Source organism: Siphateles boraxobius, unplaced genomic scaffold (genome assembly GCF_051911475.1).
Source record: "Siphateles boraxobius isolate OS27281-9 unplaced genomic scaffold, OSU_SipBor_1 33, whole genome shotgun sequence".
Lineage (NCBI taxonomy): Eukaryota > Metazoa > Chordata > Actinopteri > Cypriniformes > Leuciscidae > Siphateles > Siphateles boraxobius.
In genome coordinates this window covers 1,173,061-1,193,322 of record NW_027508953.1, presented here as the reverse complement: position 1 = coordinate 1,193,322, position 20,262 = coordinate 1,173,061, and the positions used below count along the sequence as shown (strand labels likewise).

At 35.4% G+C, this 20,262-nt stretch overlaps 2 protein-coding genes across 2 annotated transcripts; one reads left to right on the top strand and one right to left on the bottom strand.

Moving 5' to 3' along the window:
- Nucleotides 1–209: 209 nt before the first annotated feature.
- Nucleotides 210–8,573, bottom strand: LOC143701518 (uncharacterized). Its single transcript, XM_077194855.1, has 4 exons — nt 8,450–8,573; nt 3,419–3,491; nt 1,820–2,029; nt 210–1,130 (listed from the first exon to the last, which is right to left on the bottom strand). Exons 1-4 carry the CDS (start codon nt 8,486–8,488, stop codon nt 760–762), a joined length of 693 nt encoding a protein of 230 aa, XP_077050970.1. The 5' UTR covers nt 8,489–8,573; the 3' UTR covers nt 210–759.
- A 3,611-nt stretch (nt 8,574–12,184) lies between these two features.
- Nucleotides 12,185–19,435, top strand: cdca7b (cell division cycle associated 7b). The gene is made up of 10 exons (XM_077194863.1): nt 12,185–12,324; nt 12,920–12,994; nt 13,825–13,944; nt 14,022–14,408; nt 14,740–14,802; nt 14,943–15,113; nt 16,648–16,794; nt 16,868–17,017; nt 17,246–17,382; nt 18,996–19,435. The coding sequence occupies exons 1-10, from the start codon at nt 12,295–12,297 to the stop codon at nt 19,015–19,017; spliced, it is 1,302 nt and encodes a 433-aa protein (XP_077050978.1). The 5' UTR covers nt 12,185–12,294; the 3' UTR covers nt 19,018–19,435.
- The last annotated feature ends 827 nt before the right edge of the window (nt 19,436–20,262 follow it).

Sequence of the window (20,262 nt, the reverse complement as noted above, 5' to 3'; positions counted from 1 at the left end):
TGAAAATTGTAATAAAATTGACAAAAACACATCAAAATTACTAAAACTTTTAAAGAGAAAACAGAAATATAATTAATTCTAATCAAAATATTAACTATCAATGATAAAAAATATCAATAGTCCAATTTAAGAATTAAAATGGTTTAAGATAATCATCAACATATATTTAACTTTCATATTTATGCTGCAACAAAAAACATTCAAATAACTAGAAAAAAGGTAAATGGTAAATTTATTTAACAGGCAAAATCATTCTAACATAAACAAATGAATGATTTAATTACAAAATAAAACTTACAAATTTAAAATATGGATAAAAATGTTACAAAGTGTTCAAGATTGTTTTTCCTCTACTCTGTAGATCAATATTCATATACACTCATATTCACATTCACAGCCACGAGGACTGATTCTCAACCAGTATGACAGTGCTTTTAGAAACGAAACTGGCTCATTAGTGGAAAATACCAATCAGGAAATACACAAAAGGGCTGAAGAGGATGTAAAATAACAAATGGCTTCTCTTCTGTACTAATGTTCCTTCTTTATGCTTTCCAAAGTAAAACTATTTGCTCATTTTCTGAAATTGCTATTTTTTCCTATTATGTCTACTTATATATTTTTAGATCTTTAATAATTCTTTATTTAACATCAAAGAGATATTATAGTCCTTCATCAGCCTAGTTCTACTTGCACTAATGTTCTGTATTATACCGGTCAGGTGTTATGTACTATAATATTGTTAATGCTTCATATATTTCACGGTGTGATTCCGGACAGCACCGCAGCCTCATTGAGCAGATTTCCAGCCTCCTTCCTGTACTTTGGACTCGTTTCTTTCGCTCTTCGTGCCTCTCGGAGGTTTTCCTTCAGGTTGTCCAGCAGCCTTTTCTTGTCTTGGGGATTGTTTTCTGTAGATTCCACTTGTTTGGTCATGGAGTCCTCCTTCTTCAGAAGCCAATCGATCATTTCTTGGAGTTTAGTGGCCACAGATATGATGGCTTTGGTAGCTTTGCTCAGCTCTGTGATGTTGTCTTTCGTCATCTTCAGGGCGTTGGGGATTTCGGCCTCTGACCTCACCATCAGAGTGAAGTCATATCCTTTAACCTCCAGACTGATGTAGCAGTTCTCTAACGGCGGGGAAGTGAGACACAAATTAAGAGGGTACTTGATAATGAAGGGAATTACAGTGAATGATGTCACTTGGAAATTAAGGTCACAGATTCAGTGTCCCGTAGGAATGATTTCCGGACCGCTGTGTTATGTACCCTTTAGAAAGACACCAAAATCATATTTACTTAATATAAAAGGAGTATTCTGAATGACTAACTAAAATACATTATTCATTGCATAACTGTTCCAAAAAATCTCTAAAACAATGAATAAAATAAAAACAAGACATTTATAAATTATAAATAGTTAATACAATACATATTACATGAATTAAGTAAAACGGATTAAACAAAAAGTACTGTATATATGGTACTTCAAAGAATACCATGGTATTAACCATACAACATTACCAGTGAAATAGTATGCATCCAAAAACAGGATCCTGAATGATGAATAAAATGCAACATAAACCTTATGCGCTACTTTTATCCTTTTTATGTATCATATTAATCCCAGAGAGAATCTATTTGTAATGGTCCATTATGATTAAGTGTTTTGTGAAATGCATGAGTTCTCCATCATATGCTGATGTGCGTGTGTGTGTGTGTGTGTGTGTGTGTGTGTGTGTGTGTGTGTGTGTGTGTGTGTGTGTGTGTGTGTGTGTGTGCGTGCTCTGCCCCGTGCAGGCCGTGTGTGAGGGTGTTACCATGTTCCTCCTTGACTTTTTTCAGGCATTGAGTCAGACTGTCATCAGTCGGGCATTTGTAGCGATTTGCAACAGTCTGAAGCATGTTCTTCACAGTTTCATAGTGTTCCTGCTGTTTGTTGAACGTTTCGGCAACGTCATTGAAACGCTCATCGAGGTCATTCACGCCAACATGTCGGGCAGTAAACCTGCCGGTCTTCTGATCTATACCTGATATAAGATAGACAGATTATAGACAGACAGACAGATAGATAGATAGATAGATAGATAGATAGATAGATAGATAGATAGATAGATAGATAGATAGATAGATAGATAGATAGATAGATAGATAGATAGATAGATAGATAGATAGATAACAAAATAGAATTTATGAAATAAATTATGAAATTATTATGAAATAAATGTTTTTCTCCAAAACACGTTGGCCACAATTATTGGCCCCCTTTTATTAAATACTTTTTGCAACCTCCTTTTGCCAAGATAACAGCTCTGAGTTTTCTCCTATAATGTCTGATGAGTTTGGAGAAAATCTGACAGGAGATCAGAGACCATTCCTCCATATCATGGCAGAAGCTTCATTTTGTGCTCCGTAACAAATTTTTTGTGTTGATTTTAATGTTTGTTTTGGATCGTTGTCCAGATGGAAGATCCAACCACGGCCCATTATAAGATTTCTAGCAGAAGACGTCAGGTTTTGATTTTTATATCTATTGATATTTGATAGAATCCACGATGCCATGTATCTGAACAAGAAGTCCAAGACCTCCAGCAAAAAAATATGCCCACAACATTAAAGATCCAACGGTATTTTAAATTGTACACATGGGGTACTTTTTATCCTTGTGTGCACCAAGTGTGGGGATGTAGGGGTTGTTTGATTTTTTTTATAGGCTTTCTGACCCCAAGACTCAAGTAATCTCTGCAATTCTCCATCTGTGATCCTTGAAGAGTCTCTGGCCAGTTAATCTCTCCTCCTCACCGTGCATTAAGACAATATAGACACACGTCCTCTTACTGGCAGATTCATAACATCTTTAGTTGATTGTAACTTCTTAGTTATTGCCCTGATGGTCAAAATGGGGATTTTCAATTCTTTAGCTATTTTCTTACTGCCACTTTCTATTTTTTGATGCTCAACAATCTTTTGATGCACATCAGAACTATATTCTTTGGTTTTACTCATTGTGATGGATGAATAAGTGAATTTGGCCTTTGTGTTTCCTCATATTTAAACTCCTGTGAAACAAGAAGTCATAGCTGGACAATTTCATGTTCCTAGTCACCCTGGTGTGCTAAAAAACATTAATAGGAATATACTTCAGAGATATTTTACTCGTAAAAAATTCTAGGGGTACCAATAACTGTGGGCAAAGTGTGTGAGGAAAAACATTTATTTCATAATGTGATTTCCCCCCCACTTTTAATTCTTTTACTTCAATGAAAGGTTCGATTTTTGGTAATTTTTTGAATGAAAGATCAAAATGATAAACGATGCAGATTTATTTTTTTACACCCAGTTTTGATTATATTTACCAGGGGTGTCATTAATTCTGAACACGACTGTAGATAGATAAAAAAAAATGCCATAAAACTGACCATTAGCTGCTGGACGTGATTGTCTTGCAGATTCTGTTTGTGTTTTACTGTTTGACTGGAGCAAAGGTTCTCTCTGTAAGTTATGGAAAAATGACATTAAAACCAAAAAATATAATAAAAATGATGAGAACACATTCCGTACATAACTTAAAGAAAGACTTCATAGATGGCATCAAGACTTTTAAATTAAGAAACCTCTGTTTCATGGAATATAACAATTAGACACGCACAAATTAAAAACAGAAATAAACACCCCTTACAAAAAATAAGTACACTTAAGTGAAGTTCAAGTAGCTATATTTTTAAGTATACTTTTATGCAGTAAGTATACTAATATCAATATATTCAAAGTACTGTATACTTGTAAGTGTACTGTTTCAATACTTGGGACTAGTGGCTCTCTTTTTAGTGTATAAAAGTACTATTTTTAAGTAGCCTACATTTTAAGTGTGTGTATAGTAAACTTTGAGTACACAACTAGTTCACAACTATGTTATTTGTACTGCAGCTGTACTACACGTGAACATATAAATAGTAAACTATAAGTATGATGTTATTTTCACTTAATGAAAACTTACAAGTAGACTTGCAGGTCGCCTATAAAACAGCCAAACTAGTAGTTTACTGAGAGTATACTTTAAAGTGTGCTTTCATTACCTAAAAATGTGCTACAAGTATTTGTCTAGTAAACTATCAGTATACTATAATACTTTTGCACTTGAAATATATTAGCATGTACTTGAAATATACCTTTAACTGTACTTTAATTCTTTCCATTTTAAAAACATTTTCATTCTAGCTTCATGCATCTTTTTTTTTTTTTTTTAACAACTGAATGTGGGCAAGTTTCATTAAAAAATGAAGTCAAATTACTTTTTTCAAAGACGTCCGGATGGGATTCAGAATGATGATAAAAACACAGATGGAGTTTATGCAAGTTAGATTGAGTAAATCAACACCCCAAAGCTTCACAGTCGTTTCCACTTCATGTCTTCAACATTACAGTCGGTAACGTGAGGCATTTTTGAACCTATATGTTGTTTAATGTTTGATCGCGCTTTGTTTTTAGTTTTTTTTCACTTGTTTCAGCTTCTTCTCCTGTGTTTTGATCAGGAGATTCTGTACTGTTTTAGAAGAGAGTTAACAGCGCCCCCTACCGTATAACAGTGAAAACACGGATAGCCGGAAAATTCATAGTGGCGGGGAATAAAGTAGATTTAAAGTCAATTTCTTCAGTATAAATCAATATTTTCAAACAATGTAAGTTTATAAGACAGTAGGAGGATGTAAAACTATATGAAAAAGGTATTTAATGGGCTACTCAATCAAAAGAGTAAACAACACAACCAAGAATACTTAGAATACTTAATTATACTTTTATATCTCGATCAAAAGATTGAGTATCGAGACCGGGGATGGTTGTAACATGGGGAGAGCTGTAACACCATCAATTCCACCAATTAGGGATAAGATATGAGTCATGTGATCACTTCAGTATTTTCCGACTTCCTCCCCGATCCAACATGGTGATTGTCAAGGCTGGAAACAGGCACATGCAGAATATATATAGAGAAAAACTGATTTTGAGGTCAAAAAGTAATGTTTTTGACCAAGACTATATTTTGTTTAGTATCTGTACTATTGTAGATAAAATTGTATGACTAATATTAGATTAACTAGTAGTTTCTTAGGCAATATGTGATGCACTTTCCCCCTCCTAATTTCAAACCACTATGCTAATACAGATAGCTAAACATTGGCTGACAGGGGTGGGGTGGGTTGTAACACTTATTTAAAACGTGTACTAACAACCATCCCCTTACTAAGAATATAACTAAGAATTTTCTTGATTTTAATGTTTTTAAAGAATAACTAGGGCATGGAAAAGAAAGACTGACAGAGGTGTCTATACAAGTGTTCTTTACAAGTTTGAGAACTCAAGCTAACAAAATCAGCGAGTTGTATGTGTGTCAATGACGTATTAGGATTTTCAACAGGCCGATTTTAAAATACAAAAAAAATAATACCTGTTGCAATTGTTCAAACATTAAGGATGTTGTGTACACATAAATTCATATAAAAAATTTAATTTAAGTGATTTTAGTGTTTTTTCATCTAGATGAATTGGCCATAGCCTTAAAAATGTCATGTGGTGTTACCGTGATTTATCTTAAAATTAATTAATTTCCTTAACATGGTTACATTTTTTTTTACAAGTTCTTAGTAGTTAAAGTGTTTAGAAACAAAGTGTTTACATTTTTTTGTTCTATAATTTTAGAGTTGCTGCCTTAAATCTAGTTAACAGACTTATTTTTCCTGTAAATCACATAAAACTGATAAAAATGTTTTAAAAATATCATTCACTTAAGCACACTTTATCAGTGATTCATATTTCAGCCACAGAAATAAGATATTTTATTTTAAATTTAATACAGAGATTGCTTTTATTGGTCGCACCACATGATGAGTGGTCGCTCCAAATGACAACGAAGACCTTATATAGTTAAAAATCTATTTAAAGAGATCAATGAACAATGCATTTTATACAAAAAATAGATTTAAACCAAATTTTATACAAAATTCACAGAATTTTCCTGAACACAAACATTTTATAAAAATGTTTTTTTATTAAAAAAAAAATGTGTACAATTTTTTTTGTAAAAATATAAATATTACAAAAATATTGTATATAGGTAACATTTTGGGTCAATAGTTTTTTTTGAAGTACTTAATACTTTTATTAATCAAGGATAAATTAAATTGATAAAAAAAAGTGACAGTAAAGATATTTAGGCTAGAATGTTACAAAAGATTCTATTTAAAATAAATGTTGTTCTTTTGAACTTTCTATTCATCAAATAATCCTGTCATATAAAAATTATCACAGTTTCCACAATTTCCAGTAGTAACAAAAATGGTATAAATAAAATCCTCAATCCGGAAATTGAGCGTTAAATCTAGAGCATAGATCAGCATCGATAATAATCAAGTTTCTTGAGCAGCAAATCATTATATTAGAATGATTTCTGAAGGATCATGTGACACTGAAGTAACACTGGAGTAATGATGATGAAAATTTAGCTTTGATCACAGGAATAAATTACAGTTTACTATATATGTTCACATAGAAACCAGCTATTTTAAACTGTAATAATATTTCACTCTTATCCTAGCAAGGTACTCCACTCTTCCTGCAGGGTCAGAATTTTTACTGACCCTGCAATGATCTCTTTAAATAGATTTTTAACTATATAAGGTCTTCGTTGTCATTTGGAGCGACCACTCATCATGTGGTGCGACCAATAAAAGCAATCTCTGTATTAAATTTAAAATAAAATATCTTATTTCTGTGGCTGAAATATGAATCACTGATAAAGTGTGCTTAAGTGAATGATATTTTTAAAACATTTTTATCAGTTTTATGTGATTTACAGGAAAAATAAGTCTGTTAACTAGATTTAAGGCAGCAACTCTAAAATTATAGAACAAAAAAATGTGATCATTATTTACAAAAAATTGTTATATACTTTTTGTATATAAACCATCAATTGAATATAAAAGCACAAAACCTGCCAATCTAGGACATATATCTATCATGAAAGACAGTCTGCAGTGGTCACACCACATGATATTTGGTCACACCACATGATATTTTCAAATTCAGTCAAAATTTACAGGCACATAATTGGTCACCTAAACAAAACAAGCTAGCTTTCCACAAAAGGTAAATATAAAATTTAGAATAAAAATATATATTTGTAGAAATAACTTTAATATTTTTTTAAGGTCATACCACATGACATCCAACTTTGGTAACTGCATACCAACCATTACAAAGGTTTATTTTTTTTTCCTATTTGAGAGAATTACAAACCTGTGTGGGTCCTTGGTAAATTGGTATATGATGTAACTTCCTGTGTTTGAATAGTTTTCAACATAAAAGTCCCAAAATCGTAGTTCCTTGATGGTCGCACCACATGATATCATCGGACAAAGTTTGTTTGTATATTATGATGGAAATATAACTACAAATGCTTTGATTTTTTTTTTTACAGAATTACAAAACACTTTGGAAATCATGCCAAAGAGTGCAGAAAATATTTTTTAATAAATTTAGAGTCATTTCAAAGACGTTTTCAAAACAGAAGTTAGGGCCGGACCGTCGCATCACATGATATTTTGACACTTAAAATATCAAAAAAAGTTACAAGTATCTACGTTTTTTAAATGATAAAGTGAGTAAATACATGGGAGAGGTAGGCTACTACAAATATACAATATATTTTTATGCATTTAAACCCGTTTTTACCTGAACAAATGCAATCGAACAGAACATTTAGGCGTCACGTCATTGACCCATGTGCTGAAGCAAAAAGTGTTACAACCATCATGGTCTCGCAAGTATAGGCCAAATATACTTAGACCTTACAAATAGCCTATACTTAAGTGCAATCTTAAGTAGCTTTTTGGAGAAGTAAGCCTACATAAAGTATATTTCTGGGAAAGGAGTCACATCATATTTCATGAAAAGTAGACTGAAAGTATATTTTCTTATTTTTTTAGTTTAAAATAAATAGCCTATACTAATAGCTTACTTGAATAAACTTCTTTTCAAATGTAATGGACCGGTTCCTTCAGACATAATTCCATAGCCTATACTTTTCGTACAATCTACTATATAATCATATTATTTTGCTTAATATTTGCTTTCCTCTTTCGACAAGCTCCACAGATGACCCACTTTCACAGTGAGTTGAAACTAAAGGCTTGTGTCCTGAACTACTGGGGCGTGAAAACAGTTTGAAAAAGACAAATCTACTAGACTGATACTGAAATAGTTAATATAGTCAATTGTAGCCAATGCGTTTTCCTTATCTTAAAGAAAGTGAAAAAGAACAACGTCAAAGTCTTGTAGCCTATTCACCTGACTGTCTTGCTCCGAGTTTAATAGTTCGTATTTATCATATAAATTTTTTTAATCCACAGTCTGCAAAATAAAACCAGGCCTATCCATAAAAAGCATACTCTTACCTCATCGACTTCACCGGGAGAGGAACAACAACATCCCATTTTTAGTGCGCAGGAGTTTTCATTCCCATGTAAACGCTTAAAATGAAAGTTTGTGCGTTCGCCGTGACGTCACGGTCATGTGCTCCACACGACAGACAGATGCATTAGTTCACCTGCGTAAAAAAGCCCTTTAAATGTGTGTAAATCTGTATCTTTTCTTTCTCCTCGTCAGTCTGGTTTTATTTAACACGCACACACTCACACACTCACACACACACACACACACACACACACAAATCAGTCATAGCAAAAGATACAATCAAACTCGTTTAACCAGAGATATTCTTATAACATGACACACGTGCACTACTTTTATTTATAGTCTTTTAACAGTTTGAACAGACACATTTAAATAAAAAGTGCTTTAAATTTTATACAAATTCAATCTAAAAACAACGGCATTATATTAATAAAATAGTACGGTAGGCTTTCCAATGAGAGCATTATATATTTCTTCAGTATTATAATATATTATAGTAATATCTTTAGTAGTGTGAAATAGCAGTTCTCCACAACAGCCTCTAGGGGTCGCCATCGACTCACTTTTATTGCGCTCTGCTTTCTTTTAATTTTGTATCATACTTTCTGGATTTTTAAAAATCTCTGATTGAATTATAATTATGTGCTTAAAAAAAACGTTTTCATGACCCTGAAACGGCCAGGACACTCTGAGATTTTTAACCTCCGAGAGATTAACCTGGTTAAATAAAGGTCAAATAAAAATATGCAAACCTAATATCCATTTAGTTATAATCATGAAAACGCAAGTCATAAAGTGTGCACTAGTGATTACTAGTGAACAATCAAGAAGACACACTGTGATAATACACAGCGCAACCTGGCTTGCTCGTTAGCTTCTTCCCAAAATGCAGCTATAGCTTGAATTTGAGACACAACCCCAAAACAGCTGTCTAGGTAGGCAGCACTAGAAGCTCATAAGTTGCTGTCTCTCTAGTAGCCTACTTAAAAGCGCGCGCGCGCATACAGAAGTGGTGTGTGACACAGCCACTGGTTTGTATTTGACTTTGTGCACCAAGTGCTTGAAAACACAAAAGAAAGCAGCTAAACAAAGCTTAACCAGCTGTTGGTAATTTTCCTTCTTTATGTGCCGCTACCTGCTGTGAAATGGCGCGCTGCGCGGGTGGGCCGCGCGCACTGTGATTTCCCGCGCACATTGCGCCGGTACCGTATCATTTCGCTGTCATCCGCGCGCATGTTTGCTGAGCGCATAAGTGAAGGTTTGCGGAATAAAGCAGTATTGATGGGGGACGTCTCCGGATGCAGGTGTTTGTGCTGACAAACGAGAAAAAGCGCTTCACCAGCTACTAATTGAGCAGAAAACAGGGAGTGAGACGTGCATTATCTGTGGGCGAAGAGACACGCGCATCCAACCAGAGCAATCACACGTCAAATACAACAATACCGCTCAGGATTACATGAGGCTTAGCTTCCAACGACTTTATAAATCATTTCATTCATTTACAACAGAAAACGGGCCTCCTCCTGCACACTCCTACATAATTATGATAAAAGGACTAGATGCAAATACATAGCAAAAGCATGATCATATATATATATATATATATATATATATATATATAACTAAAAACTAAATAAAAATAGATTTAAAACAAATTATTAAATAACAAAAAGAGATCTAAATAAATAAATAAATAATGCAACAGTTCGGCATAGTGAATAATGCAAATAATGTTATGTACTAGAAACCAGTGTAGGGGAAAGTTACTTTTAAAAGTAACATACACACACGCACAAAAGTTCTATTTTTGGCTAATGTGAAGGCTCTTTCACATCAAAAGTGAAATGAATAAAGCCTCAGGCTGAAGGAAATGCACATTCACACCTGTACAGTAGCAACTCAAGCAAACCTTTCAGCTCTGATGCCATTCTGGATTGCAGAAGAATAGGACCCATGAGAAGAAAGCTCCACACTCAGCAATAATCCTTAAAAAAAGAAACACAAATGTGATGTTTAACTAAAGTCATTTTTGCTTATTGGTTTAATTGGATCATTAACTGTCAGCAGCAAATACACAAGTCAATAAAGTGAGATTAAATACATAAAGTAGGTCCTATTTATTTTATTTATTGCAATTATTTAATGTAATTATTGCAGGTTTGTGAATATTCTGATTTTGCATTTCACTGTTTTTCATCATTTTGAAGAATATTGAAGTGAAATGAGTAAATGCATGCTCACATTTAGTCCATCATGTTCACACACAGCACACACTACTCTTACTCCCGCTTTCTCATGGAGACATGAAGAGCTGTCAGGCAATGAATGGCAAAACAAAGTAACTTGCATGACTTAGGCTATTTGAAATGTATACATTTAAAAGGAATGCATTACTTTAGTTAGGCCTATAAGTAATCTGATTGCGTAGCTAACTAACTTGCATTACTTACACCGATAGAAACAAAACATGTATATGAAAATATATGCATGCCTTTTAAATATAACATTTTGCCTTGCACAAGGATGATCATATCTGGGGGTCCATGACATCTGAAAGATTGAAAACCTCAACAGCATTCTGGCCATCAGTGGTACCAACCTGGACAACGTGTTGAGTTTATCACTCAAAACCCAGACAACATCTCAAACTGCTAGTGAGCCAAAAACAAAAGGCATTTTGGGCATGTTAAAGACAACATGGAATGGAAGTTTGGATATTCTATTCTTCCCTTTTGTGATAAATAAATATCTGAGTGAAATGGCTTTTCGAACAAGAACAAAAGTATGGCGGTGCTTGATGTTGTCCAGGGGGAAATTATTAGATGATTGGATCTTTGTCACTTATTGGTTAACCTAACCATCTCATGTGAGTGACAGGTTGTCCCGCATAGTGCCAGTGAACATGTCATCATAGAAGTTATTTCGATTAAAGATCATGAGAGGACATTATATAAAAATTAGAAAAAGATGTGCACAAATAAATATAATGTTTATAGTGAATAGGCATAATATGATAAGTATTGTCAATTTTGACTTCATGGGGAATTTAAGAACATAATGCATTGGGTATATGGGTTTCTGTATAACCAAGTGGTTCCTAAATTGTTTGGTCATCATTGCAATCTATGCTTAAGAATATTTGGGCATCATAGCAGTGAGCTAAATTATAATGTTGAATTTTCATAATCCTAAATTAGCGTTTTCTTAACAGTTTAGAAAGTTTTAGGCTGGTGAGTTTGATCAAGGTTGGAGCTAAAAGGCCAGACTTGAGAAACGCTGATACCATGATATAGAACATAATATAGACAGACTAGTTTTCTGGATCGATGTTAAATAGACTAACATCTTCAAAAGGCCTTTGAAGGTCTCTTTAGCTGAAGTTATAGTTGCAATATGCACGTTTTAGGTGTATGCATAGGCCACGGCACCGGCACGCATTGTGTGAATGATGTGTGTCCCCACATGAGGCATTTCCCGCGAAACTTCACAGCGCCGCATTCTGGACTGTTCCATTCAGGACTCAAGCGCGATCGCGGGGAGATCCGGTAGAGTTCACTCTCACATCGACGTTAAGAAAGGAGACTTATTTCTTTAACAAACTCGATTAAATGTCTATGTATGTGCTATCTAATACATATTCTGTAACTTAATCGATTTAAAAGTGAACTGCTGGCATCTTTAGTGATTGACTCAACACACAGTCTCCCCTCCGTTTCCTCACGGCCTCCTCTCCGCTCGTGTTGTTTTTTAAACCATTCATTCATTAAAGAGTTTTAATCACACACATACACACTGATTAGCACGAAAAATCACTTTAATTTTTAAAATGATCAAAACCCGCAGAGCGTCATTGAAGGTAAGAGGGAGAAGGATTTTTTCCCATTTAAAAATGTGCTTCTAATCTTATTGACAAACAGCGACGATAACAAAAGTTGAGTAACTGCATTGCACACATATGATACAGCTAACATTACATGCAGAAAGTTAGTAGAAAATGATCATCGTAAAGCATAAACATAAAGCATATTAATTGAGTCAGACCATCAGCAAATGTAGTAAAACTGTGATTTAACTGATGTTAATGTTGATGTTTATGAACTGCATGCGCTGATCTAAAAAAAAAGAACTTTACATTGCTTATGGTCTACTTTATTTTAAATTTATGAATATCTTTTGATGCCTGCATTAAGTTAAAATAATAATAAGAATGATGATGATAATCATAAAGGCCAAAGATCATATTAGTAAAAATTATAATGATAATAATTAAGGTCAAAGATTATATGAATAATAATGATCAGAGTGATTACATTCTTATTTGATGCATTATTATTATTAATAATAATATTGTAAAATTAAAAGCAATAATTAATCCTTTCCTTTTTCTTCTTTGACAGAATTGTTATGCATAATAATAATTAATTTTCATAATTTAATTGTTGTTGTTTCAGGCGAAGCGGCTGGATGTGACGGACCTGTCGGAGGACAGCAGAGACAGCATCCAATCCAAGGGATCCTGGAAGAACGTTAGTATCTTCGACAGAAATCACGGGGCCCCTGGAACCGATTTGCAGGGAGATTTTTGCTTTATGAGAACATTTTTTTTTTAATGGTATAAAAAACCACAGAGTTTGCTGTCCTTTGATGTCAAACACTCCAAATGAATCGGCTAATTGAAATTAAACGCCAATACCTGAACAATTATGGCTGTAACTTGATGAAATCAGCAGCAAATACAGAAGTAGCACAGTGTATTTGTGTATCTCAAATCTGACAGCAGCTACAGGTCACTGGTGTTTGCAGAGGCACAAACCCTGAAATTAAACCCTACATCAACCCAATGCTGGACCGGTCTAGAACAAAATATGCTAGAAAACCAATGCATTTCAAATATATGTACCCTAGTTCTTTTCTCGCCCTGATGATCTTAGTTTTCCAAGATTTGATTGTACAAATGGTCTGGGGAATTGAGTTGTTGTGATTCACACAAGCAGAACACAATAAACCGCTGTGGGTCTCAAGACACCCTCCATCTGTTGTTTGGAAACCCGAGGGTTAGACTCCAAGACTTTCCTTTACCTCGCACAAACAGTGCCTTGAAATCACAGCGGTTTGTCCGATAATGCGGATGTCACATCAGGTGTGTTCACGCTGGTCTGATTTAGATCAAATTCTCATTCATCCGCATTTTGCATTTGTATTAGAAATATAAATATACTAGAGAAAATGGCAGGTCTCCTTCCTGCTGTTTATCTCTTATGATTTGGCAGTTGCTGCAAAACCGCTCTATTAATAATTGAGTTGGTTTTCGCACAATCCAGGAATAATAATGTGTTCTGTCACTCTCACATCGCAGGATGTTTGCTTCAGGTCCAAAAACATCTCGGATGAGCTGGCGCAGGCCTTCATGGACACAGAGAGCGAGGGGGAATTCCAGGGTTTCTCCAGGGAAGAGTGTGATTGGAGGAAACCAGTGGTAATCCTGAATATTTGCTGCTTCTCTTTAAACATTAATATTCAGATATAATCCTAACAAAATCATTTCACATGCAGAGTCAGAGCTCTGATGAAGACAGTGACGACAACGGCTTTTATTCTGACGGCGAGGAACCGGCGTCTAAAAAGAAGCGCAGCTCTGGACTGTGTGTTGCATTCAAGTTTCCTGGCAAAAGAGGCCCCGCCCCTAAACGGAACGTGGGCAAAAAAGGCAACAAAGAGGCCCCGCCCACAACCCCACCCATCAGCAGGAAGCCCTCGGGGGGAAACAGGAAGCGGCCTGAAGCGGAACGAACAAAAGAGCTCGTTTTATGTGAGCGTGAACGTGCTGATAGCCAATCAAAACCCTCTGGTGACATGACCAATGTGGAGAGTCTACTGACAGATGAAGAGATGCAGATCCTGAGCAAAAGGGCCAAAAACATTCAGGAAAATAAAGCAATGGTATTCATTTAACATAATATTTATAATATATTTTTTAAAATATTATAATAATTCAAAACATTTGAATATATATATATATATATATTTGTAACATTTAATATAATACTATTTTAAGTATTTTCTTTTGCAGTTTTAAAATGTATAATGTTTTATTGTAATAATTCAAAACTATATATATAGTAGCATAATATTTATTTTAAAATAACTAATATTTTTTTCAAATAGCAACATATTTTGTCATTTTAATAAAATGTTTATATAAATGCAATTTATTTTTGTATACATTTTTTTAAATATCTTAAATTAACTTAAAAACAATCTTTTCTTGCAGCTTGCAAAACTTTTTGCAGACTTGAGTTCTTTGCCTGAACTTCCGTCAAAAACAACCCCTACAGTAAGAGCCCATGATCTCCTGCACAACACCTCCGTAGAGCTCAGAATATACCAGAAAATGCTTTAAAGTGACTTTCTCTCTGCCAGTGTGATTACAAAATGTGTTTTTTTTTTGTAATGGATTTTCTATGCCCTAAATAGAAGAAAAAGAAGCCATCCACCCCTAAGCGTAGTTTTTCAGAGGTTCAGAGCGAGAGACGTAACCCGGGCCGTAAGGCGAGACCCCCGGAGCATTTTGGGATTGAGGCGGAGGACAAACCGGCTCCTCAGAAGAGACAGAGCGGCCAAATCGACATCAAGCGCCTTATGGAGGCAAGAAACAGACACAAATCTCTGAACTGAGTTCATCAAACTCATCTAAATGTAGTGTAGCACCATAACAATCATACTATTTATTTTTCTGGTATAATGCCCTTTTCACAAGATGTAAAATAAATCACTGATGTCCCCAGAGTGTGTATGTGAAGTTTTAGCTGTCACTTTGTGAGGGTGAGCAAAAACGGCTCGTTTTGTGTCCGTCCCTTTAAATGCAAATGAGCTGCTGCTCCCGGCACAGGGGGCGGAGCTACAAGAACTCTTGTCCTTAGCAGCTTCGATTACCTCACAAACACATGCACTGAAAATTTCTAAAACTTTTAGCCTTTTGTTCAAACCGGAGTCACACAATGAGGGAGAGACTCAAGAAGAAGTGACAACATGTAGACAACATTCCTGAACGGTTAGTTGATGAATTTATGTGTAGTTATCTTCTAGTGATTGATTAGCATATTCTGTCTTGATAATCTATAAATCGTGTTCTGGGGGCGGGGTTTATGTAAATACTGGGGTTGATGATGTCACTAACCCGGGAGGAATGTGGTGTAGTCCATACCAGCCGTTTGTTGTAGTCCTTTAAAACTATTTCTTTAAAAGCAAATATCTCCCTTTGCTTTGAACTTTGAGCGTTGTAGCTTTGCAGATGTTGTTTATGCTCAAACAGCAACATTACACACTAACTAAAGTTAGAAAAGAAATCACAATCAACCCCCCCCCTTAAAGTGCCCCATTATGCTTTTTCGATTATGACTTTTTATGCAGTGTGTAATAGAGCTGTTAGTAAAATCTGCAAAGTTTTAAAGTGCACGACAAATAAACATATTTCTCCTAAAAGAAAGAGTCGCTTCACAACTTCTGAAACGAGTCGTCAGTAATTCCAGTCTCACTTCCTGTAACCTATCTAACAATGTAACACATTTGCATAATGCCAGCCTGTGATCTTCATTGGCTGACGGCGATCAACATCTACTTTGACCCTCTAACACTGTAGTTGTGGCTGAGACTGGAAGAGTTTGGTTCATGTTGTCGACATGTTGAGAAGACGCTGTTTTCTGTGCTGTGAATCCACTTTGCTGCACTTCAAAAGCATGAGGACTCACTGGAAATGATACGGGAAAAAAACTACGCCATCATTACTGTTCGCATCACTTTATATCGCTGAGGAAGATCCAGAGCTAAGATTCAGATATGGTAATGTTTCTGACATGCACTGTAATTGGTCGACAAATCACAACAGACTTGGCCGTCTGACCAATCAGAGGAGAGTAGAAAGGCGGGATTTAGAAAGACTGTGCTGCAGTGTAGATTATGAGAAAATAAGTGTTTTTGACCTTTGATGCATGTAAACCTATTGTAGGAGACTCCAAAAAAAAATTAGGAACCTTTAAAAATAGCTTGTATGATATTATTTGTATTTTTGGTGCATTGTGATTCCCTGAATCGTCAATATTCCCCCATAAACTTCCCCCACAGTTTGTCATGGTGAGTTTTTGTGAAGTCTTGTTTGAGCGCACGCTGGTTTGGTTTTCAGGTGAAGGATGGTCTCGGAGACGCGCGGCCCAAGCAGAAGAAGCGGCGGCGCTCGCGCGAGTCCATCCGTATGCCGGATGACATCACCGAAGAAGAGCTGGAGAACGTGGCCGATCGCGCCAAAGACAAAATCCTTGATAAAGACAATGTGAGTGTTGCAGCACCGTTGCCTTGTTCCTTTGTCACGTTTGTTTGCATTAATGTGACGCGTGCGTTCTCAGGGTAGCACATGTCACCAGTGCCGTCAGAAGACCCTCGACACCAAGACAGAATGCAGGGGCATGTACTGCCAGGGGGTCAAAGGTCAGTTCTGCGGCCCCTGCTTACGAAACCGCTACGGAGAAGACGTCCGCACGGCTCTGCTGGATCCTGTAAGTCCTTTGAACCAGTGGTGTTGTTGAATAAAATTATTACAAATAATATTAAAAAGATTTATGCATATAAAATGTCAAATTCTACAAATGTAACAGATAGTGAAACTATGGAATAATTAACCCGTTTTGAAAACATAAAACACAAACGGCAGTATGAAACTGGACGAGTCCCAGCCTGAGCTGATGATGACGATGATGATGATGATGAGCTTGTGTTTCCTGCAGACGTGGGAGTGTCCCATCTGTCGAGGAGTGTGTAACTGCAGTCTGTGCAGGAAGCGTGACGGACGCTGCGCCACCGGGGCTCTCACCAGACTAGCCAAATTCTACGGACACGACAACGTTAAGGAGTACTTGGAGAGGTTCGTTTTTTTTTTCTCACACGGATCCACTGACTTTTTACATGTATTGTAAGCAGGGCATGACATTACCTTTTTGCTCACCAGCCACTGTGGCTAGTGGTTTTGCAAAGTTACTAGCCACTTTTGACATGAGTAACATGGGGAAAAAACCGACATAAATATATTTTTAATATCATATCATTAGTTGGCAGCAGGTTTATTAGGCTACTGTCACTTTAAGACCAGACGCACTGATCCATTATACTGTTACACATGCGTTTTCTTTCACAACTCTTTACGTTCACTTAAAACAGAACTGACTGTTTACGTGAATACTCACCATTTTGACATTATTTTGTGTGTATTTGACTGTTTAAATGCCAAAAGCAGCAAAAAAGAACTGAATTTAGACCCGAGAGCTGCAATTTGGGTGTTTGAGCACAAAATGAGTGAGTAAAATTAAACATTGTATGGCTGAAATAAACCAATATTTCCTCTTGCCATTGTGCAGTGTTTACTACAGATGAGCGAGTGAATCTCTGTGCTGGTGTGAGTGAGTGGAGGCGGGGGCCAATTTTCATATTCATGATCCGTGTATACCAAATGAGGCAAGGGTGTAGAGTTACATTCAAGCTATTTTAAAGCATGAAAAAAATTTTCACAGGAAAAAAATGAAACTTTTTTTTTAGATCATTAAAATAATTAGGGTCATGGATAATTGTGATTATCAGAGAAAAAGGATCAAATTATTGACTACATGGGGACTTTAAGATTATATTTCAACAATTTAACAACACATCTGCATGTTCACAGTTCTTTGTTGATTAAAGGTCACATGACATTCAGGTAAACAAATAAAATATTTCATCTTTTTTAATTGTAATTTTTTTTATTCAATATTCATTATTCATTTTTGATATTTCATATTTTTCTGAAATAATTATTGGCTTTTCGTCAACTTACAAACCACCCTCATAATAATTAATAAAAATCAAGTGCCATCCGACATTTTTAATCTGTTTTAATAAATATTTATTCATACATTTTTAGACCTTTACATTTTCCTTATGTAAATAATCATTAGCTATTATTAGCTTATCAACTTATGTATTTGTATGTCTGTCTGTCTGTCTGTGTGTGTATATATATATACACATAGTAGTCAACATTTGAAGTGGATCAAAAACTTTCATCAGTTATACATGAATTTTGAACAATACCCGTCCACTTTAAATTTTGACTACTATATATATATATATATATATATATATAAATAAAAACAACACTTCTAGTTCCCTCATTAACCCTAGTTTGGTAAAGTCTGGTTTATCAGTAGGTATTTCAGATTTTTGTAAAAAGTCTCTTACTTTTCACAACGCAGTTAATTCCTGAGAGATCAAATCAAGTGCCTACGTACATTTGTTTTTCCTCATTGAATATATCCTGTTTCACTTTGAGACCTTTCACGTTACAGAAGTCAAATGTGAATGCAATTTCATACTGACTTCATCATGGTGGTTTGATCATTATTTTCAGCATCAGTCTGAGCTGCATGTGTGTCGCTCCATATCTGGATGCAGCAGAAAACAGTGAGCCTGAAGGATTTTCATGTTGCTCCGTGTTTGTGCTTGAAGTCTACAGAAGGACATGGAGTGAAGCGGGATCGTCTGTCCTCCGTGGGAAGGAATCAAACTGATCAGATTGGAATCTACTCCACGTTTTACTCCTGACACTTTTAAAGTGGAGCATGGAAACACTGACGGTTTAACGCCGTGTTCAGCACGGATATGCAAATCAGGAGCTTCTCTTATACTTCACGATCTTATACTGTGCTTTTTTCTGATTTTAATTTTGTTTTTATGAATCATACTGTTCTCTTGCATATTAAACAGAGATATCATAAAAGCTTGTAAAAGATCACTGAACGTTCTCTTATTTGCACAATTTGTTTTTTGCAAAACTTTTTGGAAATTAGAGTTTTAATTAAGGTCCTTTTATTTCACATGGTCTTTTTTATGTAGTGAAATTTAAGTATTTCAGTTTTTGAAATAAATTCATGATGTTTAATGATAAAGAGTTAAACCTATTTTGTTTTCTCATTTTCTCTCTGATTTAGTTTGAGGATTGATATTGAGTTATATGAATGGAGTAAAGTCTCTTATAGATGGCATCCCCTAACATTAAATATCATAAACATATATTTGCCTAAAATTTACAAAGACAAATTATATTAAGTGCAGATACAACAGATGACTCCATTCATCAAAATGAAACTAATAATGAAAAGCCATTTTCTTGAAAGGCAAGTCTTGTTCAATTTTGTTTTCATTTCAAAGCTCTTTGGCTTTTCAACTGTTTTATCTGTGATTGATAGATAGATAGATGTTTTTTTTTTAGCAAACCTGTCTCTATGCTGAGAGTCATGAATTACCAACCAGAGAATCTATGAATCTCATTATCTGTTTATCCTACAGTATGAAATATTAACATAAAACTGGTGAGAGATGTCATGAACATTTTTTGTAGAGACTCAAGACAGGTGCTCGGTTCCTGTCTCGATGTAGATTGAGTGAGTGTATGACACACACACACACACACACACACACACAAATACATACAGCAGCTGCTGAAGTGGATAAAAGCTCCGCTTTGCTGGCGCACTGCAGGTACAGAGCTGTCAATCAAATGAAGAAAAGAACAAAAGAGATCCGCCCAGCTGCCCACATGAAACACCTCCACATCATCATCATCATCCTCACTCCTGCCCTCCTGTCACTGACTTCACTCCTCAGAGACGAACAACTTCTGGTGTTGGTGATCAGATTCAGAACGACATCGGTATAGCGTCACATGACCTGTCTATCAGCTGCGTGACATGCCGTACTTTAAGCTAACACCACT